This window comes from Microcebus murinus, chromosome 20 (assembly GCF_040939455.1).
Source record: "Microcebus murinus isolate Inina chromosome 20, M.murinus_Inina_mat1.0, whole genome shotgun sequence".
NCBI lineage: Eukaryota > Metazoa > Chordata > Mammalia > Primates > Cheirogaleidae > Microcebus > Microcebus murinus.
In genome coordinates this window covers 36,306,278-36,329,217 of record NC_134123.1, presented here as the reverse complement: position 1 = coordinate 36,329,217, position 22,940 = coordinate 36,306,278, and the positions used below count along the sequence as shown (strand labels likewise).

The window sequence follows — 22,940 nt, the reverse complement described above, 5'->3', positions numbered from 1 at the left end:
CCAAACTCCCGGGACTTTCCTGGGGAGAAGGGAGCCCGGCCTCGAGCCCCGGCCTCCCTCCTCGGCCTCCCAGAGTGCCGGGGCCACAGGCCGGCTCTTTTTTCTCTATATATTTTTACTTGTCCTGCTAATTTCTTTCTAATTTTTTTTTTTTTTTTAGTAGACACGGGGGGTCTCGCTCTTGCTCAGGCCGGCCTCCACCTCCTGACCTCCAGCCGATCCTCCCGCCTCGGCCTCCCTCCCGGGTAGCTGGGACCATACAGGCATGCGCCACCACGCCCGGCTCGTTTTTTTCTACATGTTTTTAGTCGTCCTGCTCATTTCTGTTTTTAGCAGAGACAGGGCCTCGCTCTTGCTCAGGCTGGCCTCCACCTCGTGACCTCCAGCGCGATCCTCCCGCCTCGGCCTCCCTCCCGAGTAGCTGGGACTACAGGCATGCGCCACCACGCCCGGCTCATTTTTTTCTACATATTTTTAGTCGTCCTGCTCATTTCTGTTTTTAGCAGAGACGGGGCCTCGCTCTTGCTCAGGCTGGCCTCCACCTCCTGCGCAATCCTCCCGCCTTGGCCTCCCAGGGTGCTGGGATGACAGGCGTGGGCCTCCGCACTCAGCCCCCTGGCCTGTTTGGTTTGCAACTGGGTGCTCCAGCCAAGTGGCCTCCACCGTCCCGGCCTCTCCCTCCCCAGCCTTAAAATGCAGGAGCCGGGGGACACCGTGACCTCCCCCAGCTCCGCTGCTAGGCCTCCTTTTTTTTGCTCATTCATTCATTCATTTAGTTAGACAGAGTCTCGCTCTGTTGCCCGGGCTGGAGTGGGGTGGCGTCAGCCTCGCTCACGGCAGCCTCTGACGCCTGGCCTCCAGCGAGCCTCCTGCCTCAGCCTCCCTCCCGAGTAGCTGGGACGACAGGCATGCGCCACCACGCCCGGCTCGTTTTTTTTCCTCTATATTTTCACTTGTCCGGCTGATTTCTTGCTATTTATAGCAGAGACGGGGTCTCGCTCTTGCTCAGGCTGGCCTCCGACTCCTGGCCTAGATCGATCCTCCCGCCTCGGCCTCCCAGAGTGCCGGGATGACAGGCCTGAGCCACCTTGCCCAGCTCATTTTTTCTATATATTCTTAGTTGTCCAGCTCATTTCTATTTTTTTTTTAGTAGAGACGGGGGTCTCTGTTCCCCAGGCTGCAGTGCCGTGGCGTCAGCCTCGCTCACAGCAGCCTCCGACTCCTGGCCTCCAGCGAGCCTCCTGCCTCGGCCTCCCTCCCGAGTAGCTGGGACGACAGGCATGTGCCACCAAGCCCGGCTCATTTTTTCTATATATTCTTAGTTGTCCAGCTCATTTCTTTCTATTTTTTTTAGTAGAGACAGGGTCTCGCTCTCGCTTATGCTGGTTTCAAACTCCTGACCTCGAGCGATCCTCCCTCCTCGGCCTCCCAGAGTGCCGGGACGACAGGCGTGGGCCTCCACGCCCGGCCTCCACTATTGGTTAAAAGAGCCCCTCCCTGCAGTTCTTGAAAAGCTCGGTTAAGGCGTGGGAAAGCCAGCACTCGGGGTCGCTGGGGAAAGGACGCAGATTTGGAGCCAAGAAACCTTTCGTGCGAGGCCCAGCGCCGCCCCTGCCTCACCCACCCGCGGAACGGCAGACGCGGCCTCCCCCACCCTCATCTTCCTCTCCCAGAAACTGGGGTGCTGGGGGGACCTCCCCGTCCCCAGGAGGGGCTGAGGACCAATGATGTCTCTCCAAGGCCGGGCGCGGGGGCCCACGCCCGTCATCCCAGCGCTCTGGGAGGCCGAGAAGGGAGGATCGCTTGAGCTCAGGAGTGTTGAGGCCAGCCTGAGCCAGAGCGAGGCCCCGTCTCTACTAAAAAAAAAAAAAAAAAAATAGAAAGAAATGAGCTGGACAAATAAAAATATAGAAAAAACGAGCCGGGCGTGGATGCGCATGCCTGTAGTCCCAGCTACTCTGGAGGGAGGCCGAGGCGGGAGGCTCGCTGGAGGCCAGGAGTCGGAGGCTGCTGTGAGCGAGGCTGACGCCACGGCGCTCCAGCCTGGGCGACAGGGCGAGACTTGGTCTCAAAATAAAATAAAATAAATAAAACAAAATAAAAAATAAAATAAATAAAATAAAACAAAACAAAAACCACCAAAATAAAATAATAAAACAAAATAGATAAAAATAAAATAAATAAAACAAAAATAAAATAAAATAAAAAATACATAAAATAAAACAAAACAAAATAATAAAAACAAAACAAAAAACACCAAAATAAAATAATGAAACAGAACAAAATAAATAAAAATAAAATAAATAAAACAAAAATAAAATACAATAAAAAATAAAACAAAACAAGAAAAACAAAACGAAAAATACCAAAATAAAATAAAACAAAATAAAATAAAAAATAAAAATAAAACCAAAATAAAAAATAAAATAAAACAAAACAAAAAAACCAAAATAAAATAAAACAAAACAAAATAAATAAGAAATAAAAGTGAAACAAAACAAAATAAAAACAAAACAATCCAACAGCATTAGAACAGGAAAAAAAAAAAAAACAAAACAAAACAATGAAAAAAAAACAAAATAAATCAAATAAGACAAAATAAAATAAAAATATATAATAAAATAAAATAAATAAAATAAAATAATAAAATAAGGCCGGCGGCTCGGGCTGTCTGCAAAGCGGGACCCGAGGCTGGGGACTGGGGTCGCGGCGCCACCTGGTGGCCGTGTCCGGACGCGCGGCCCTGGCTCCCTGGTGAGGCCCAGGCAGGCGGGAGGCTGCGGCCCAAACTCCAGGGACTTTCCTGGGGAGAAGGGAGCCCGGCCTCGAGCCCCGGCCTCCCTCCTCGGCCTCCCAGAGTGCCGGGGCCACAGGCCGGCTCTTTTTTCTCTATATATTTTTACTTGTCCGGCTAATTTCTTTCTAATTTTTTTTTTTTTTTAGTAGACACGGGGGGTCTCGCTCTTGCTCAGGCCGGCCTCCACCTCCTGACCTCCAGCCGATCCTCCCGCCTCGGCCTCCCTCCCGGGTAGCTGGGACTATACAGGCACGCGCCACCACGCCCGGCTCGTTTTTTTCTACATGTTTTTAGTCGTCCTGCTCATTTCTGTTTTTAGCAGAGACGGGGCCTCGCTCTTGCTCAGGCTGGCCTCCACCTCCTGACCTCCAGCGCGATCCTCCCGCCTCGGCCTCCCAGGGTGCTGGGATGACAGGCGTGGGCCTCTGCACTCAGCCCCCGGCCTGTTTGGTTTGCAACTGGGTGCTCCAGCCAAGTGGCCTCCACCGTCCCGGCCTCTTCCTCCCCAGCCTTAAAATGCAGGAGCCGGGGGACACCCAGACCTCCCCCAGCTCCGCTGATCGGCCTCCTTTTTTTTGCTCATTCATTCATTCATTTAGTTAGACAGAGTCCCGCTCTGTCGCCCGGGCTGGAGTGAGCGCCGTGGCGTCAGCCTCGCTCACAGCAGCCTCCGACTCCTGGCCTCCACCGATCCTCCCGCCTCGGCCTCCCTCCCGAGTAGCTGGGACGACAGGCATGCGCCTCCACGCCCGGCTCGTCTTTTCTATATATTTTTATTTGTCCAGCTCATTTCTTTCTATTTTTTTAGTAGAGACGGGGTCTCGCTCTTGCTCAGGCTGGCCTCCACCTCCTGGCCTCGAGCGATCCTCCCGCCTCAGCCTCCCTCCTGAGTATTTTTTTTAGTAGAGACGGGGCCTCGCTCTTGCTCGTGTGTGTGGTCGTCGTTGCGGGCGGGACAGACGACGAGCCGCCCCTTCCCGTCCGCCCGGTCCTGAGACCTCTGGGGCTCTGCGGGAGAGGTCCGTTCTAGAAGGTTCTAAAGGGTAAACAGAGTCAGGAGACGCCCGGGGCGGGGTCCGGAGAGCGAGGAGGAGCCGGCCTCGCTCTCTGTTGGAATCCACGCGGACGGCTGCGCCACGCTTAAAAAAAAACAACAGCAGCCGGGCGCGGAGGCTCACGCCTGTCGTCCCAGCACTCTGGGAGGCCAAGGCGGGAGGCTCGCTCGAGGTCAGGAGTTTGAGGCCAGCCTGAGCAAGAGCGAGACCCCGTCTCTGCTAAAAATAGAAAGAAATTAATTGGCCAACTAAAAATATATAGAAAAAATCATCCGGTCATGGTGGCTCACGCCTGTCGTCCCAGCTACTCGGGAGGCCGAGGCGGGAGGCTCACTCGAGGCCGGGAGGTGGAGGCCAGGCTGAGCAAGAGCGAGACCCCGTCTCTGCTAAAAATAGAAATTAATTGGGCAACTAAAAATATATATAGAAAAAAACGAGCCGGGCGTGGAGGCGCGTGCCTGTCGTCCCAGCTACTCGGGAGGGAGGCCGAGGCAGGAGGATCGCTCGAGGCCAGGAGTTGGAGGCTGCTGTGAGCGAGGCTGACGCCACGGCGCTCACTCCGGCCTGGGCGACAGAGCGAGACTCTGTCTCAAAAAAAAAAATAAAATAACAACGCCGGGCGCCCTGAACGCCAGCCCTGGGGCGTCCTTGTGGGGGGACGAATTGAGGCCCTGTCTGGTTTTCGGGGAGACGAAGGCCAGCCTCCCGGCCCCGGGGCTCCCGCCAACGCCCCGGAGAACACATTCCTCGGGGGGTGTGACCTTGCCCCGCGCCGGGCCGGGCACCGGGCACGCCGCTCCCACGCCCGGGGAACCTTCCGGAAGCCGCCCGGGAAACAAGAGCCGACACGCTCTGGCCGAGCCCCACGCGGCCAGGAAACTGAGGGGCCGCTCATCAGGTCTGGCCTCGGCCCGGCGCTCTGGGAGGAGGCCCAGGCGGGAGGCTCGCTCGAGGTCGGGAGGTCGAGGCCGGCCCGAGCAAGAGCGAGACCCCGACTCTACTATAAATAGAAAGAAATTAATTGGGCAACTAGAAATATATAGAAAAAAACGAGCCGGGCGTGGAGGCGCATGACTGTCGTCCCAGCTACTCGGGAGGGAGGCCGAGGCGGGAGGCTCGCTCCAGATCGGGAGTTCGAGGCCGGCCTGAGCAAGAGCGAGACCCCGTCCCTACTATAAAAACAGAAAGAAATTAATTGGCCAACTAAAAATATATAGAAAAAACGAGCCGGGCGTGGAGGCGCACGCCTGTAGTCCCAGCCTCTACTCGGGAGGGAGGCCGAGGCGGGAGGCTCGCTAGAGGCCAGGAGTCGGAGGCTGCTGGGAGCGAGGCTGACGCCACGGCGCTCTAGCCTGGGCCAAAAAACAAAATTTCCTGAGGACGGAGGCAGGTTCGGGTCTGGGGACTCGCGGGCAGAGAAGGCTGGGCCTTTCCTACGGGGCTGCCGGGGCCCTCACGGGTCCGCACACGCGCGCACACGCACACGCACGCGCACGCCCGGCCAGCTGACACGCCAGCCACCCCACGCCGGAGTCTCTACATTTCTTTCTTTCTTGTATTTTTTTTTTTGAGGCCGAGTCTCGCTCGGCCGCCCGGGCCGGAGTGAGTGCCGTGGCCTCAGCCTCGCTCACGGCGGCCTCCGGCTCCTGGCCTCCAGCGACGAGCCTCCCGCCTCGGCCTCCCAGAGTAGCTAGTTCTATAGGCATCTGGCTAATTTTTCCTATATATTTTTAGTCGTCTGGCTCGTTTCTATTTTTTTTTTTTTAATTACTATTATTTTTATTTTTGGCACACACTGGGTCTCGCTCTTGCTCAGGCCGGCCTCCAACTCCTGACCTCGAGCCGATCCTCCCGCCTCGGCCTCCCTCTCCCGAGTAGAGGCTGGGACTCCAGGCCTGCGCCTCCACGCCCGGCTCGTTTTTTTTTTTTTTATTTTTTCTATATATATATTATTAGTCGTCCAGCTCATTGTTTTTTTTTTGAGGCCGAGTCTCGCTCTGCCGCCCGGGCCGGAGTGAGCGCCGTGGCCTCAGCCTCGCTCACGGCGGCCTCCGGCTCCTGGCCTCCAGCGATGAGCCTCCCGCCTCAGCCTCCCTCTCCCGAGTAGAGGCTGGGACTCCAGGCCTGCGCCTCCACGCCTGGCTCGTTTTTTTGTTTTTTTCCTATATATTTTTAGTCGTCCGGCTCGTTTCTTTCTATTTGGTTTTTTTTAAAATTATTATTATTTTTGGTACACACCGGGTCTCGCTCTTGCTCAGGCCGGCCTCCAACTCCTGACCTCGAGCCGATCCTCCCGCCTCGGCCTCCCTCTCCCGAGTAGAGGCTGGGACTCCAGGCCTGCGCCTCCACGCCCGGCTCATTTTCCTACATATATCATCACTCGTCCAATCAATTTCTTTCTATTTCTAGTAGAAACGGGGGCCTCACCCTTGCTCAGGCCGGCCTCCAACACTCCTGGCCTCCAGCGATGAGCCTCCCGCCTCGGCCTCCCTCCCCCGAGTAGAGGCTGGGACTCCAGGCCTGCGCCTCCACGCCCGGCTAACATTTTCCTATATATATATATATCATCACTCGTCCAATCAATTTCTATTTCTAGTAGAGACGGGGGGGGGGGTGGCCTCGCCCTTGCTCAGGCCGGCCTCCAACACTCCTGGCCTCCAGCGACCGGGCGATCCTCCGCTCCCGGCCTCCCCTTCACCCCGTCCGGGCCGGCTCCGCTTTTCTGAGCCGCCTTCTCGCCCCTGCGGCTCCTCGCCCTCCGCCGCCCGACCTCGGGAACGACGGCCCGGCCCTGACACGAGCACACAACTCACGACACTGCCCGGAAAGCCTCCAGTTTAAAGGTCACAAAAAAAACACAAAAAACCAAAAAACCCACAAAACCCCAAACCAGGTCGTGTTCACAGCAAGCACCGGCTCCTCGACTGAAACAAAAAACAAAAAAACGTCGGCCCCCCAACCTCGGGGGGAGAAACAAGGACAAAGCACAGAACCGAGACGCAGCGCCGGGCCACCCGCAGCCCCGGGCGCCGGGGAGGCGCGAGGACCGGGGGGTTCGATCCCCGGCCCCGCCGGGGGGCTCTCTCTGGCTCCCGACGGCCCGGACTCTTCCGGAAGGCGGCGGCGACGACGGGGCGTCAGCCCACCCGCAGCGGCGGGGCCACCAGCACCACCCCGTCGCCCCGCACGAACAGCATCGGGATGTTCCTCTTCGTGGACTGGAAAGGAGGGAAAAAAAAAACACAAAGAACAACAGAGAAACCGGTAAGAGACAAAAATATAAACAAAAAAAAAAACAAAACACAAAAAAACAACAGAGAAACCGGTAAGAGCTAAAAAAATACAAACGAAAAAAACAAACAAAAAAAACCCAGAGAAACCGGTAAGAGATGAAACAAATAAATAAAATAAAAACGAAGAAGAAGAAGAAAAAAAAAAAACGGGACGCGTTGACGCGAAGACACCCGCATCGTCGTTTTCTTTTTTTTTTGAGGCCGAGTCTGGCTCTGTCGCCCGGGCCGGAGCGAGCGACGTGGCGTCGGCCTCGCTCACGGCAGCCTCCGACTCCTGGGCTCGAGCGAGCCTCCCGCCTCGGCCTCCCTCCCGGGTAGCTGGGATGACAGGCATGCGCCTCCACGCCCGGCTCGTTTTTTTCTGTATATTTTTAGTTGTCCAGCTCATTTCTTTCTAATTTTTTTTTTTTTTAAGTAGACACAGGGGTCTCGCTCTTGCTCAGGCTGGCCTCCAACTCCTGACCTCCAGCGAGCCTCCCGCCTCGGCCTCCCTCCCGAGTAGCTGGGACGACAGGCGTGCGCCACCACGCCCGGCTCGTTTTTTTTCTATATATTTTTAGTTGTCCAGCTCATTTCTTTGTATTAACAGTAGAGACGGGGTCTTGCTCTTGCTCAGGCCGGCCTTGACCTCCTGACCTCGAGCGATCCTCCCGCCTCGGCCTCCCTCCCGAGTAGAGGCTGGGACTACAGGCATGTGCCTCCACGCCCGGCTAACATTTTTCTACATATATTTAACTGTCTAACTAATTCATTTCTATCTCTTCAGTAGAGACAGGGGGGGTCTCGCTCTTGCTCTTTCTGGCCTCCGACTCCTGACCTCGAGTGATCCTCCGTCCTCGGCCTCCTCCCAGAGTGCCGGGATGACAGGCTTGAGCCTCCGCGCCCGGACTAGTGTTTTTTCCTATATATTTTTACTAGTCCAGGAATTTCTTTCCATTTTCAGTAGAGACGGGGTCTCACTCTTGCTCAGGCCGGCCTCCGACTCCTGACCTCGAGCGATCCTCCCTCCTTGGCCTCCCAGAGTGCCGGGACGACAGGCGTGAGCCTCCGCGCCCGGCTCATTTTTTGTATATGTATATATTTTTACACGACCGATTAATTTCTTCCTATTTATGGCAGAGACGGGGGGGTGGGGGGGTCTTGCTCTTGCTCGGGCCGGCCTCGACCTCCCGACCTCGAGCGATCCTCCCGCCTCGGCCTCCCTCCCGAGTAGAGGCCGGGCCGACAGGCACGCGCCTCCACAGCGCCCGGCCTCGGCGGCTCACCTTGTAGATCTCCTCGTAGGTCTCCTCGTCGATCTCTATGGTCGTCACGGTCTCCTCCACGTCCCCCAGGATCATGTTCAGGTGCTGGTCGTAGGCCTGCGGGGAAGCGAGACACCCGGGGGTCGGCTTCGGCGGGAAACGGGCCGGCGGCAAAGGGGCGCGGACGGCTCGGCGACAGGCCACACGCCCCGTCGTCCCGGCACTGTGGGAGGGAGGCCGGGGCGGGAGGATCGCTCGAGGTCGGGAGTCGGAGGCCGGCCTGAGCAAGAGCGAGACCCCGTCTCTACTAAAAAAAAAAAAAATAAAATGAAATTAATTGGCCAACTAAAAAAATACATATAGAAAAAATGAGCCGGGTGTGGTGGCGCACGCCTGTAGTCCCAGCTACCTGGGAGGGAGGCCGGGGCGGGAGGCTCGCTGGAGGTCAGGAGTTCAAAACCAGCCTGAGCAAGAGCGAGACCCCGTCTCTACTAAAAACAGAAGGAAATTAGCTGGCCAACTAAAAAAATATATGTATATAAAAAATGAGCCGGGCGTGGTGGCGCACGCCTGTAGTCCCAGCTACTCGGGAGGGAGGCCGAGGCAGGAGGCTCGCTGGAGGTCAGGAGTTCGAGGCCAGCCTGAGCAACAGCAAGACCCCGTGTCTACTAAAAAAAAAAAAAAAATAGAAAGAAATTAGCCAGACAACTAAAAATAGATAGAAAAAAAAAAATTAGCTGGATGTGGTGGCGCACGCCTGGAGTCCCAGCTACTCGGGAGGAGGCTGAGGCAGGAGGATCACTTGAGACCAGGAGTTTGAGGCCAGTCTGAGCAAGAGCGAGACCCCCGTCTCTACTAAAAAAAAAAGAAAAAAAAAAAAGAAAGAAATTAATTGGCCAACTAAAAAAATATATAGAAAAATGAGCCGGGCGCGGAGCCTCACGCCTGTCGTCACAGCACTCTGGGAGGAGGCCGAGGCGGGAGGATCGCTGGAGGCCAGGAGTTCGAGGCCAGCCTGAGCAAGAGCAAGACCCTGTGTCTACTAAAAAATAGAAAGAAATTAGCCAGACAACTAAAAATAGATAGAAAAAAAAAAATTAGCTGGATGTGCTGGCGCATGCCTGGAGTCCCAGCTACTGAGGCGGAGGCCGAGGAGGGAGGATCGCTCGAGGCCACGAGTCCGAGGCCAGCCTGAGCAAGAGTGAGACCCCGTCTCTACTCAAAAAAAAAATAAAGAAATGAGGCGCGGAGGCTCACCCCTGCCGTCCCAGCACTCTGGGAGGAGGCCCAGGTGGGAGGATCGCTCGAGGCCACGAGTCCGAGGCCAGCCTTATGAGCAAGAGCGAGACCCCGTCTCTACTGGAAAAATAAATATATACATAAAGAAATTAATCGGCCAACTAAAAAAAAAAATACATAGAAAAAACGAGCCGGGCGCGGTGGCTCACGCCTGTCGTCCCAGCTCCTCCCCAGGGAGGCCGGGGCGGGAGGCCCGCTGGAGGCCGGGCGTCGGAGGCTGCCGTGCGCTCACTGCAGCCCGGGCGACGTGGCGAGACCCCGCGCCACTGAGGGGCGCGAGGGAGGGATTCCCGGGAGCGCCGGCCCATGGCGTCGCCCCGGTGCAGGCGGAAGCAGGGGCTCGGGGCGCCCGCTCACGTGCAGCCGGCCGCGGAGCTCCCTGTCGTTGCGCATCTTCACGTAGATCCGCTCGTCCAGGCTGAGCCGGATGAGGTCCAGGGGCTCCTCCACCGTGTTGGTGGTTTGTTGCTGCGGAGGGAGAGAGAGAGAGAGAGGACCGGCCTCGAGGTCAGGAGTTCGAAACCAGCCCACGTGGCGGCCGGCGAGGCCCTCGGCCTCTCCGTGCCTCCCGGGCACCCCCGGGATCGCCGCTGTGCTGCTTTTTCTCTTTTGTTTTTGCTTCCATCCTAATGTCCAAACTGCCTCTGACTCCATTTCGGGACACGGGGGAGGCCGCCTCGGGGGACCTCGGCCTCATCTCAAATCTGTCATCTCGGAAGCACCCGCCGGACGAGCAGAGCGTGAGGGTTTTGGGGGCGGTCGGGGGACTCGGCCCGCCGGGCTGCCCCCAACCGGCCTGACTGAGGACGAGCCCGTTCAGGCCGGGCGCGGGCCTGTCGTCCCGGCACTCTGGGAGGAGGGCAAGGCGGGAGGATTGCTGAGGTCAGGAGGTCGAGGCCAGCCTGAGCAAGAGCGAGACCCTGTCTCTACTATAAAATAGAAATAAATTAATTGAGAAACTAAAAATATATGGAAAAAAAAAAAAAAAACTGAGCCGGGCGTGGTGGTGCGTGCCTGTCGTCCCAGCTACCCGGGAGGGAGGCTGAGGAGGGAGGATCGCTCGAGGTCAGGAGTTCGAAAGCAGCCTGAGAAAGAGCGAGACCCCATCTCTACTAAAAATAGAAATAAATTAATTGGCCAACTAAAAATATACAGGAAAAAAAATAAAAAAACTGAGCCGGGCGTGGTGGCGCACGCCTGTCGTCCCAGCTACTCGGGAGGGAGGCCGAGGAGGGAGGATCGCTCGAGGTCAGGAGTTCAAAACCAGCCTGAGCAAGAGCGAGACCCCGTCTCTCCTATAAATAGAAAGAAATTAATTGAGAAACTAAAAATATATAGAAAAACTGAGCCGGGCGTGGTGGCGCGTGCCTGTCGTCCCAGCTACTCGGGAGGGAGGCCGAGGAGGGAGGATCGCTCGAGGTCGGGAGTCGGAGGCCAGCCTGAGCAAGAGCGAGACCCCGTCTCTACTATAAAATAGAAATAAATTAATTGAGAAACTAAAAATATATGGAAAAAAAAAAAAAAACTGAGCCGGGCGTGGTGGTGCATGCCTGTCGTCCCAGCTACTCCGGAGGGAGGCCGAGGCGGGAGGCTCGGTGGAGGCCGGGAGTTCCAAACCAGCCTGAGCAAGAGCGAGACCCCGTCTCTACTATAAAATAGAAAGAAATTAATTGAGAAACTAAAAATATATAGAAAAAACGAGCCGGGCGTGGTGGCGCACGCCTGTCGTCCCAGCTACTCGGGAGGGAGGCCGAGGCGGGAGGCTCGGTGGAGGCCGGGAGTCGGAGGCCGCTGTGGGCGAGGCCGACGCCCCCGCACTCACTCCAGCCCGGGCGACAGAGCGAGACTCAAAAAAAAAAATAAATAAAATAAAATAAAACAAAACCAGACAATTTTAGCAGCGACGGGATTTGAACCCGGGCGGGACGCGGGAGCATCCCCGCCGTCAAAGCCCGACCTCAACGCCGCGCCCCTAGCAACGGTCGCCATGGCTACGCAGCAGCGCGGCGTCCCCATGGCGACGCCGCGGGGCGGGGCAGATGGGGAGCCGGCCATTCCCGTCTCGCCCCAGTCTCGCGACAGCTCTGGACACGGCAGAGAGGTCCGGCTCTAAAGGGGAAACAGGAGTCAGGGGTCCGGAGGGCGTGGAATGTTCCAGAAGGTCACGCCTTTGGTTATATTGGTTTCCATGGAGACGGTCGCACCTTGCTTAAAAAAAAACAAACAAAAAAAAAAACAGCACGTCCCCTGAAAACCAAGCCCGGGGTTGGGGGTCTTCTTGGGGAGAAATAAATAAAATAACTTGTCTCATTTTGGGGGAGACACGGCGGTTGCCATGGAGACCCAGGGGGGGCGGGGAGAAAAGGTCGCCGGGGCTGGGACAAAATTTGGCGGGAACGCGGCGGGCACGGGGCGGACGGGGCCGACGAGGCCACGGGGGGAGCCGGGAAGGCGGGATAGCCCTCCGTGGGCCGGGAGGAAGCAGCCCTGCCACGCGGAGCCGGGGCCGGCCGCGGGGAGGCCGCCCCGGGCGCGTTCTTCCCCCTATGCACACTCACCGGGTCGACGTCGTCCGCCATGTTTCAAACCCTGCGCGCCCTTTCGCAGCTCTCGCGGGAACACGCACGCGACGCGGCGCTCCGGAAACGTGACGACAAAAAAACGCGCCGGAAGTAGAAATTTGCCCCCCCCCCGCCCTCTTCTTCGTCTTCGCCGTTCCCATTGGACACTGCGGGCTGGAGGCGGAGCTTCCGCCGGCGGTGGGCGGGGCGTGGCGCCAACGCACTCGCGCTAGTGGGCGGCGGCCGCGGCTCCCCGGGCATAACATCCGGCGCGTCACGAGGGGGAAGCGAGGACTTTGGCCCCGGGGCAGCCATGGCTCGGAGGCGCGGGCACAAGTCCGCGGCCCGCGGGGAGAAGCCTGCGGGGCAGAGCGAGGCCGCGCCGGGCCCGGCGGGCGGACGCCGCGGGCGGGCGGCGGCGCCCGGAAGTGGAGGTGAGGGCCGAGCGCCGGTTGCCAAGATACGGTGGGCGAGGGGAGCCGCCCGCTTGGTGCTCCGGGTGGTCCCCGCGCGGCGCCCGCGACTTTGGTTCCGCCCTGCAGCCGCACCTGCACGCAGCCTCTTGTGCATGGCCTCTCTCCGCCCGGGAGGGTCAAGCCCGGCCTCCCGGTGGAGGCTGAGGGCTGCACGGGCTGGGGACGGGGTCGCAGTGACTTTGGGGACCGGGTCGCAGTTGCCTGCAGAGCCCCAGGCTGGGACCCCCCCCCCAGGGAATCAGGGCCAGGCGTCTTGCATTTGCCTTGCACCGTGCAAAATCTTGGGGTTTCCCCCTTTAATCTGCTTTTTCTGTTTTATTTTTTGGAGGCCGAGTCTCCCTGTGTCGCCCGGGCTGGAGTGCATGCAGTGGCGTCGGCCTCGCTCACAGCGGCCTCCGACTCCTGGCCTCCACTCATCCTCCTGCCTCGGCCTCCCTCCCGGGTAGCTGGGACTGCAGGCATGCACCTCCACGCCCGGCTCATTTTTTTTCTATATATATTTTAGTTGTCCAGCTCATTTCTTTGCATTTTTTTTTAGTAGAGACGGGGTCTCGCTCTTGCTCAGGCTGGTTTCGAACTCCTGGCCTCGAGCGAGCCTCCTGCCTCGGCCTCCCTTCTGAGTAGCTGGGACAACAGGCGTGAGCCTCCATGCCCGGCTCATTTTTTCTATGTTTTTAGTCATCCAGCTCGTTTCTTTCTATTTTTCAGTAGAGACGGGGGTCTCGCTCTTGCTCAGGCTGGCCTCGAACTCCTGGCCTCGAGCGAGCCTCCTGTCTCAGCCTCCCTTCTGAGTAGCTGGGACTGCAGGCGTGCGCCACCACGCCCGGCTCGTTTTTTTTTTTTTCTATATATTTTTATTTTATTTTATTTTTTTTTTTTTTTTTATTTTTTTTTTTTTTACATAGGCAACATGAGAATATATATATTTTTAGTTGTCCAGCTCATTTCTTTGCATTTTTTTTTAGTAGAGACGGGGTCTCGCTCTTGCTCAGGCTGGCCTCGAACTCTTGACCTCCAGCAATCCTCCCGCCTCGGCCTCCCAGAGTGCTGGGACGACAGGCGTGAGCCACCGCGCCCGGCTCATTTTTTTTTTTTTTTCTGTATATTTTTAGTTGTCCAGCTCATTTCTTTCTATTTTTTTAGTAGAGACGGGGTCTCGCTCTTGCTCAGGCCGGTTTCGAACTCCTGACCTCGAGTGAGCCTCCTGCCTCGGCCTCCCTTCTGAGTAGCTGGGACTACAGGCATGCACCACCACGCCCGGCTCGTTTTTTTTCTCTATATATTTTAGTTGTCCAGCTCATTTCTTTGCATTTTTTTTTAGTAGAGACAGGGTCTCGCTCTTGCCCAGGCTGGTTTCGAACTCCTGACCTCGAGCGATCCTCCCGCCTCGGCCTCCCTTTTGAGTAGCTGGGACTACAGGCGTGAGCCACCACGCCCGGCTCGTTTTTTATATATTTTCAGTCATCCAGCTCATTTCTTTCTATTTTTCAGTAGAGACGGGGTCTCGCTCTTGCTCTTTCTGGCCTCCAACTCCTGACCTCTACCGATCCTCCCTCCTCGGCCTCCCAGAGTGCCGGGATGACAGGCGTGAGCCACCGCGCTCAGACTAATGTTTTTTCCTATATATTTTTACTTGTCCAGAAATTTCTTTCTATTTTTAGTAGAGACACGGGGTCTCGCTCTCGCTCAGGCCTGGCCTCGACCTCCTGACCTCCAGCGATCCTCCCGCCTCGGCCTCCCAGAGTGCCGGGCACATAGCAGAAGTTTTGAGCCGCAGGCTGGTCTCAAATGAGGGCCGAAATGAGGTCGTGGGCAAAACCCAGACACGTTTACGAACTGGAAACGTTTTACGTGAGAGAATTGTAGGATCTCCCCGGAACAAATCTCTAGTCTCGGCAGGGAGTAAACGCGCAGGTCGGGCCGGGCGCGGAGGCCCACGCCTGTCGTCCCGGCACTCCGGGAGGCCGAGGAGGGAGGCTCGCTCGGGGTCAGGAGGTCGAGGCCGGCCTGAGCAAGAGCGAGACCCCGTCTCTGCTAAAAAAAAAAAAAAAAAATAGAAATTAATTGGACAGCTAAAAATATACGGAAAAAACGAGCCGGGCGTGGAGGCGCGTGCCTGTCGTCCCAGCTACTCGGGAGGGAGGCCGAGGCGGGAGGCTCGCTGGAGGCCAGGAGTCCGAGGCCGCTGTGAGCGAGGCTGACGCCCCGGCACGAGACTCTTGTCTCAAAAAAAAAAAAAAAACAAAACAAAAAAAAGAGAGGCGGGTGGTTTTTCCCCGGGAACACGGACCCGGCCGCAGAGGGTCGAGGCTGGAGGCTGCCGCCCAAACTCGGGGCGCCCGGGCGGGGGTCGGGGTGCAGGCGGGGTCGGGAGGGAGGTCACGGGGCCCCACCGCGACTCCCGCCCGTCCTGCCGTCCCTCACCTGTGTCTCGGGTCCCCTAGATGCCTCCGAAGACCAGAAGCTCCTGGACAGGAGCCTCCTCCCCGGGCCTCCGCGGGGAGGCAGGAAGAGAGGCCGCGGCCTCGCGGGGGCCTCCGCGGACGGCCCCGCCAGAAAGAGAGTTGCCAGGGCGAAGGCTGAATCCAGGAGCCTCGAGGCCGACATGAAGGAGGAGGCCGAGGAGGAGGAGGAGGCCGTCGGGGATGGCGCGGAGGCCAGGTGAGGAGGCCGGGAAACCCCGCGCCCGACCCTCCTCACCGGGGGCCGGGGCCGTGTCTTCTCTTATTTGTTTTTATTTTATTCTTGGAGACGAGAGTCTGGCTCTGTCGCCCGGGCCGTGGCGTCGGCCTCGCTCACAGCGGCCTCCGACTCCTGGCCTCCAGCGAGCCTCCCGCCTCGGCCTCCCTCCCGAGTAGCTGGGACCACAGGCACGCGCCTCCACGCCCGGCTCGTTTTTTCTATATATATTTTAGTTGTCCAGCTCATTTCTTTCTAATTTTTTTAGTAGAGACGGGGTCTCGCTCTTGCTCAGGCTGGCCTCGACCTCCCGACCTCGAGCGAGCCTCCCTCCTCGGCCTCCCAGAGTGCCGGGACGACAGGCGTGAGCCTCCGCGCCCGGCCCCACGATAATCTCTAGATAACGTCGCGACAGACTCTCGGTAAAGACGAGGAGGAGCCTTTTAAAACCTGTTTAGCTCGGCCAGGCGCGGAGGCTCAGACTTGTCGTCCCGGCACTCTGGGAGGCCGAGGCGGGAGGCTCGCTCGAGGTCAGGAGTTGGAGGCCGGCCTGAGCAAGAGCGAGACCCCGTCTCTACTAAAAATAGAAATTAATCGGCCGACTAAAAATATAGAGAATAAACGAGCCGGGCGTGGAGGCACGTGCCTGTAGTCCCAGCTACTCGGGTGGAGGCTGAGGCAGGAGGATCGCTCGAGGTCAGGAGGTGGAGGCCAGCCTGAGCAAGAGCGAGACCCCGTCTCTACTAAAAAATAGAAATTAATTGGCCAACTAATATTCATAGAAAAAAAAGAGCCGGGCGTGGAGGCTCATGCCTGTCGTCCCAGCTACTCGGGAGGGAGGCTGAGGCAGGAGGCTCGCTGGAGGCCAGGAGTCGGAGGCCGCCGTGAGCGAGGCCGACGCCACGGCGCTCGCCCCGGCCCGGGCGACGGAGCCAGACTCTCGTCTCGAAAATAAAAAAAAGAACAAAGAACAGAAATCGCGTGCAGCCGGAGGCGGTGAGGCCGGGCGGCCTCAGCCTCCCTCCTCGGCCTCCGCTCTTTTACCCAGGGAGTCTCCGGGGGAGCCCGGGGGGACGCGGCCCCCAGAGCGAGGCCCCGCCGCCGCCGCGGACGACGAGGCCAGCGGCCCCGGGGAGGACGAGGAAGACAGCGAGGACGACTGGGAGGAGGTCGAAGGTGAGACGACGCCGGTTTCGGGGTCAGATGTCGCCTGCGGTGGCCCCGTCTCGCTCTGTTGGCTTTTGCGTCATTTACCCTTTTCGTTGTTGTTTTTTTTTTTAAGAGGTTACGGGTCTCTGTCGCCCCGGCTGGAGGGCGGCGGCAGGATCGAGGCTCCCAATCCTGGCCTCGAGCGAGCCTCCCTCCTCGGCCTCCCTCCCGAGGAGCTGGGACGACAGGCGTGCGCCTCCACGCCCGGCTCCTTTTTTTCTATATTTATTAGTTGGCTGATTAATTTGTTTCTATTTTTTATAGGAGAGACGGGGTCTCGCTCTTGCTCAGGCTGGCCTCCAATTCCTGACCTCCAGCTATTGAGCCTCCAGCCTCAGCCTCCCTCCCGAGGAGCTGGGACCACAGGCCTGCACCTCCACGCCCGGCTCGTTTTTTCTTTTTCTCTCTATATTTTTTTAGTCGGCCAATTAATTTCTTTCCATTTTTTATAGTAGAGACGGGGTCTCGCTCTTGCTCAGGCTGGCCTCCAATTCCTGACCTCGAGTGATCCTCCCGCCTCGGCCTCCCCAGAGTGCCGTGATGACAGGCTGGCTGATTTTTTCTATATATTTTTAGTTGTGCATCTCATTTTTTCTATTTTTTTAAGTAGAGACGGGGTCTCGCTCTTGCTCAGGCTGGCCTCCAACTCCTGACCTCCAGCGAATCCTCCCTCCTCGGCCTCCCAGAGTGCCGGGACGACACCTTTGCACCCGGCCTGGCTTTCTTTCTTGTTTTTTTTTTCTTTAAAAACTATCTGCCGAAACAAACCCGTGCAGTAATGTCGGCTCTTTGCTAGCGGCGGGTTTGCGCCGGCTTCAACCCAGTCTCCCCGTGCCTCGGTTTCCTTTTCCGACGGCGACTTCTCTGGGCCGCCGTGTGGGTTTCCTGTGCCGGAATGACCGGGAGGCACTGAGCTCGGAGGCCGGGAGGTCGCCGGGACTCGGATTGTGTGGCCTCCACGGGCTCGGGCCTCACATCCCTGCCTCCCTGCCTCCCTCCAGAGCCGGGGTCGCGTTCAGCACCGTGGCTGCCGTTATCCGAACTCCTGACGGTCAGCCGTCATCCTGGGCCAGCCTGTCGTCCCGGCACTCTGGGAGGCCGAAGCGGGAGGCTCGCTCGAGGTCGGGAGTTGGAGGCCAGCCTTATGAACAACAGCGAGACCCCGTCTCTACTTAAAAAAATAGAAAAAATGAGATGGACAACTAAAAATATATAGAAAAAGTCAGCCAGCCTGTCATCCTGGCACTCTGGGAGGCCGAGGCGGGAGGCTGGCTCGAGGTCAGGAGTTGGAGGCCGGCCTCATGAGCAAGAGCGAGACCCCGTCTCTAATAAAAACAGAAAGAAATTAATTCTGCAGCTAATATATATAGAGAAAAAATTATACGGTCATGGAGGCCCACGCCTGTCGTCCCGGCACTCTGGGAGGCCAGGGAGGGAGGATCGCTCAAGGTCGGGAGTTGGAGGCCGGCCTCATGAACAACAGCGAGACCCCGTCTCTACTTAAAAAAATGGAAAGAAATGAGCTGGACAACTAAAAACATATAGAAAAAATCAGCCAGTCTGTCATCCGGGCACTCTGGGAGGCTGAGGCGGGAGGCTCGCTCGAGGTCGGGAGTTGGAGGCCGGCCTCAGGAGCAAGAGTGAGACCCTGTCTTTACTAAAAACAGAAGGAAATTAATTGTGCAGTTAATATATATAGAGAAAAAATTACCCGGTCGCGGAGGCTCACGCCTGTTGTCCCAACACTCTGGGAGGCCGAGGCGGGAGGCTCGCTGGAGGTCAGGAGTTGGAGGCCGGCCTCATGAGCAAGAGGGAGACCCCGTCTCTACTAAAAATAGAAAGAAATTAGTTGACCAAGTAGAAATATAAAGAGAAAACGAGCCGGGCGTGGTGGCGCACGCCTGTCGTCCCGGCTGCTCGGGAGGGAGGCCGAGGCGGGAGGCCCAGGACTCGGAGGCCGCCGTGAGCGAGGCCGGGGCCCCAGCGCTCACTCCAGCCCGGGCGGCATTTGGGGCTCCGTCTCCGAAGATAAATTAACACGAGGCGGCGGCTGTCGTTGGCAGAGCTGGGGGAGCCGGCGCCGGGAGACGGGGCGCGACCCGCCAGCCCCTCGCGGGCCCTGGAGATCGAGGTCGAGACGCCCCAGCAGGCCAAGGCCCGGGAGAGGAGGTAAGTCGAGGCCCGAGGTCTGAGGTCTGGGGTCTGGGGTGTGAGGTCTGGGGTCTGGGGTCTGGGGTCTGGGGTGTGAGGTCTGGGGTCTGGGGTCTGGGGTCTGGGGTCTGAGGTCTGGGGTCTGAGGTCTGGGGTCTGGGGTCTGGGGTCTGAGGTCTGGGGTCTGAGGTCTGGGGTCTGAGGTCTGGGGTCTGGGGTCTGAGGTCTGAGGTCTGGGGTCTGGGGTCTGGGGTCTGGGGTCTGAGGTCTGGGGTCTGGGGTCTGAGGTCTGAGGTCTGGGGTCTGGGGTCTGGGGTCTGGGGTCTGGGGTCTGAGGTCTGGGGTCTGGGGTCTGAGGTCTGGGGTCTGGGGTCTGGGGTCTGAGGTCTGGGGTCTGGGGTCTGAGGTCTGGGGTCTGGGGTCTGGGGTCTGGGGTGTGAGGTCTGGGGTCTGGGGTGTGAGGTCTGGGGTCTGGGGTCTGAGGTCTGGGGTCTGGGGTCTGGGGTCTGGGGTCTGGGGTGTGAGGTCTGGGGTCTGGGGTCTGAGGTCTGGGGTCTGGGGTCTGGGGTCTGGGGTCTGAGGTCTGAGGTCTGGGGTCTGAGGTCTGGGGTCTGGGGTCTGAGGTCTGGGGTCTGAGGTCTGGGGTCTGGGGTCTGGGGTCTGGGGTCTGGGGTCTGAGGTCTGGGGTCTGGGGTCTGAGGTCTGGGGTCTGGGGTCTGGGGTCTGAGGTCTGAGGTCTGGGGTCTGGGGTCTGGGGTCTGAGGTCTGAGGTCTGGGGTCTGAGGTCTGGGGTCTGGGGTCTGGGGTCTGGGGTCTGAGGTCTGAGGTCTGGGGTCTGGGGTCTGAGGGCTGGGGTCTGGGGTCTGGGGTCTGGGGTCTGGGGTCTGAGGTCTGGGGTCTGAGGTCTGAGGTCTGGGGTCTGGGGTCTGAGGTCTGAGGTCTGAGGTCTGGGGTCTGAGGTCTGGGGTCTGGGGTCTGGGGTCTGGGGTCTGAGGTCTGGGGTCTGGGGTCTGGGGTCTGAGGTATGGGGTCTGGGGTCTGGGGTCTGGGGTCTGAGGTCTGAGGTCTGGGGTCTGGGGTGTGAGGTCTGGGGTCTGGGGTCTGAGGTCTGGGGTCTGGGGTCTGAGGTCTGGGGTCTGGGGTCTGGGGTCTGGGGTCTGGGGTGTGAGGTCTGGGGTCTGGGGTCTGGGGTCTGGGGTCTGAGGTCTGAGGTCTGGGGTCTGAGGTCTGGGGTCTGAGGTCTGGGGTCTGGGGTCTGGGGTCTGGGGTCTGAGGTCTGGGGTCTGAGGTCTGAGGTCTGGGGTCTGGGGTCTGAGGTCTGAGGTCTGAGGTCTGGGGTCTGAGGTCTGGGGTCTGGGGTCTGGGGTCTGGGGTCTGAGGTCTGGGGTCTGGGGTCTGGGGTCTGAGGTATGGGGTCTGGGGTCTGGGGTCTGGGGTCTGAGGTCTGAGGTCTGGGGTCTGGGGTCTGAGGTCTGGGGTCTGGGGTCTGGGGTCTGGGGTCTGGGGTCTGGGGTCTGAGGTCTGGGGTCTGGGGTCTGAGGTCTGGGGTCTGGGGTCTGGGGTCTGAGGTATGGGGTCTGGGGTCTGGGGTCTGGGGTCTGAGGTCTGAGGTCTGGGGTCTGGGGTCTGAGGTCGGAGGTCTGGGGTCTGGGGTCTGAGGTCTGGGGTCTGGGGTCTGAGGTCTGAGGGCTGGGGTCTGGGGTCTGGGGTCTGAGGTCTGGGGTCTGGGGTCTGGGGTGTGAGGTCTGAGGTCTGGGGTCTGAGGTCTGGGGTCTGGGGTGTGAGGTCTGGGGTCTGGGGTCTGAGGTCTGGGGTCTGGGGTGTGAGGTCTGGGGTCTGGGGTCTGAGGTCTGAGGTCTGGGGTCTGGGGTCTGGGGTCTGGGGTGTGAGGTCTGGGGTCTGAGGTCTGGGGTCTGGGGTCTGGGGTCTGGGGTCTGGGGTGTGAGGTCTGGGGTCTGAGGTCTGGGGTGTGAGGTCTGGGGTCTGGGGTCTGGGGTGTGAGGTCTGAGGTCTGGGGTCTGGGGTCTGGGGTCTGGGGTGTGAGGTCTGGGGTCTGGGGTCTGAGGTCTGGGGTCTGGGGTCTGGGGTCTGGGGTCTGAGGTCTGGGGTCTGGGGTCTGGGGTCTGAGGTCTGGGGTCTGAGGTCTGGAGTGTGAGGTCTGGGGTCTGGGGTCTGGGGTGTGAGGTCTGAGGTCTGGGGTCTGGGGTCTGGGGTGTGAGTTCTGGGGTCTGAGGTCTGGGGTCTGGGGTCTGGGGTCTGAGGTCTGAGGTCTGGGGTCTGGGGTCTGGGGTCTGGGGTCTGAGGTCTGAGGTCTGGGGTCTGGGGTCTGGGGTCTGGGGTGTGAGGTCTGGGGTCTGGGGTCTGGGGTCTGAGGTCTGAGGTCTGGGGTCTGGGGTCTGAGGTCTGAGGTCTGAGGTCTGAGGTCTGGGGTCTGGGGTCTGGGGTGTGAGGTCTGGGGTCTGGGGTCTGGGGTCTGAGGTCTGAGGTCTGGGGTCTGGGGTCTGGGGTCTGAGGTCTGAGGTCTGGGGTCTGAGGTCTGAGGTCTGGGGTCTGGGGTCTGGGGTGTGAGGTCTGGGGTCTGGGGTCTGGGGTCTGGGGTCTGAGGTCTGAGGTCTGGGGTCTGGGGTCTGAGGTCTGAGGTCTGAGGTCTGGGGTCTGGGGTCTGAGGTCTGAGGTCTGGGGTCTGGGGTCTGGGGTCTGAGGTCTGGGGTCTGGGGTCTGAGGTCTGAGGTCTGGGGTCTGGGGTCTGGGGTGTGAAGTCTGAGGTCTGGGGTCTGAGGTCTGAGGTCTGGGGTCTGGGGTCTGGGGTCTGGGGTCTGGGGTCTGGGGTGTGAAGTCTGAGGTCTGGGGTCTGAGGTCTGAGGTCTGGGGTCTGGGGTCTGAGGTCTGGGGTCTGGGGTCTGGGGTCTGGGGTCTGAGGTCTGAGGTCTGGGGTCTGAGGTCTGAGGTCTGGGGTCTGGGGTCTGGGGTCTGGGGTCTGAGGTCTGGGGTCTGGGGTCTGGGGTCTGGGGTCTGAGGTCTGAGGTCTGGGGTCTGAGGTCTGAGGTCTGGGGTCTGGGGTCTGGGGTGTGAAGTCTGAGGTCTGGGGTCTGAGGTCTGAGGTCTGGGGTCTGGGGTCTGGGGTCTGGGGTCTGAGGTCTGAGGTCTGGGGTCTGAGGTCTGAGGTCTGGGGTCTGGGGTCTGGGGTGTGAAGTCTGAGGTCTGGGGTCTGAGGTCTGAGGTCTGGGGTCTGGGGTCTGGGGTCTGGGGTCTGAGGTCTGAGGTCTGGGGTCTGGGGTCTGGGGTCTGGGGTCTGAGGTCTGGGGTCTGGGGTGTGAGGTCTGAGGTCTGGGGTCTGAGGTCTGAGGTCTGGGGTCTGGGGTCTGGGGTCTGAGGTCTGGGGTCTGGGGTCTGGGGTCTGAGGTCTGAGGTCTGAGGTCTGGGGTCTGAGGTCTGGGGTCTGGGGTGTGAGGTCTGAGGTCTGAGGTCTGGGGTCTGGGGTCTGAGGTCTGGGGTCTGGGGTCTGAGGTCTGGGGTCTGAGGTCTGGGGTCTGGGGTCTGGGGTCTGGGGTGTGAGGTCTGAGGTCTGAGGTCTGGGGTCTGGGGTCTGGGGTCTGGGGTGTGAGGTCTGGGGTCTGGGGTCTGGGGTCTGGGGTCTGAGGTCTGGGGTCTGGGGTCTGGGGTCTGGGGTCTGAGGTCTGGGGTCTGGGGTCTGAGGTCTGGGGTCTGAGGTCTGAGGTGTGAGGTCTGGGGTCTGAGGTCTGGGGTCTGGGGTCTGAGGTCTGGGGTCTGGGGTCTGGGGTCTGAGGTCTGAGGTCTGGGGTCTGGGGTGTGAGGTCTGGGGTCTGAGGTCTGAGGTCTGAGGTCTGGGGTCTGGGGTGTGAGGTCTGGGGTCTGAGGTCTGGGGTCTGGGGTCTGAGGTCTGGGGTCTGGGGTCTGGGGTCTGAGGTCTGAGGTCTGGGGTCTGGGGTGTGAGGTCTGGGGTCTGAGGTCTGGGGTCTGGGGTCTGAGGTCTGGGGTCTGGGGTCTGGGGTCTGAGGTCTGAGGTCTGAGGTCTGGGGTCTGGGGTCTGGGGTCTGAGGTCTGGGGTCTGCGGTCTGAGGTCTGAGGTCTGGGGTCTGGGGTCTGGGGTCTGGGGTGTGAGGTCTGAGGTCTGGGGTCTGGGGTCTGGGGTCTGGGGTGTGAGGTCTGGGGTCT

At 59.3% G+C, this 22,940-nt stretch overlaps 2 protein-coding genes across 2 annotated transcripts in view; one reads left to right on the top strand and one right to left on the bottom strand.

Annotated features, from left to right (window-relative positions):
- Positions 1-6,670: 6,670 nt before the first annotated feature.
- LSM3 (LSM3 homolog, U6 small nuclear RNA and mRNA degradation associated) lies at positions 6,671-12,337 on the bottom strand. Its single transcript, XM_012746731.3, has 4 exons — positions 12,247-12,337; positions 10,046-10,156; positions 8,411-8,506; positions 6,671-7,070 (listed from the first exon to the last, which is right to left on the bottom strand). The coding sequence occupies exons 1-4, from the start codon at positions 12,265-12,267 to the stop codon at positions 6,990-6,992; spliced, it is 309 nt and encodes a 102-aa protein (XP_012602185.1). The 5' UTR covers positions 12,268-12,337; the 3' UTR covers positions 6,671-6,989.
- A 157-nt stretch (positions 12,338-12,494) lies between these two features.
- The window catches only part of XPC (XPC complex subunit, DNA damage recognition and repair factor), a 29,752-nt gene continuing 19,306 nt past the window's right edge, over positions 12,495-22,940 (top strand). The window contains exons 1-4 of the mRNA XM_075995914.1: positions 12,495-12,683; positions 15,170-15,386; positions 16,453-16,580; positions 18,677-18,782. Coding sequence (XP_075852029.1) covers positions 12,563-12,683; positions 15,170-15,386; positions 16,453-16,580; positions 18,677-18,782 — 572 coding nt within the window. The 5' untranslated portion in view covers positions 12,495-12,562. The remainder of the gene's footprint in view (positions 12,684-15,169; positions 15,387-16,452; positions 16,581-18,676; positions 18,783-22,940) is intronic.

Excerpts from the sequence above, each read along its gene's own strand:
- LSM3 (XM_012746731.3), bottom strand. The coding sequence starts at position 12,267 with ATGGCGGACGACGTCGACCCG. Across the intron at positions 10,157-12,246 it reads TGGCGGACGACGTCGACCCG|CAACAAACCACCAACACGGT; the intron begins GTGAGTGTGCAT and ends CTCCCTCCGCAG. Across the intron at positions 7,071-8,410 it reads CCTACGAGGAGATCTACAAG|TCCACGAAGAGGAACATCCC; the intron begins GTGAGCCGCCGA and ends CCTCCTTTCCAG.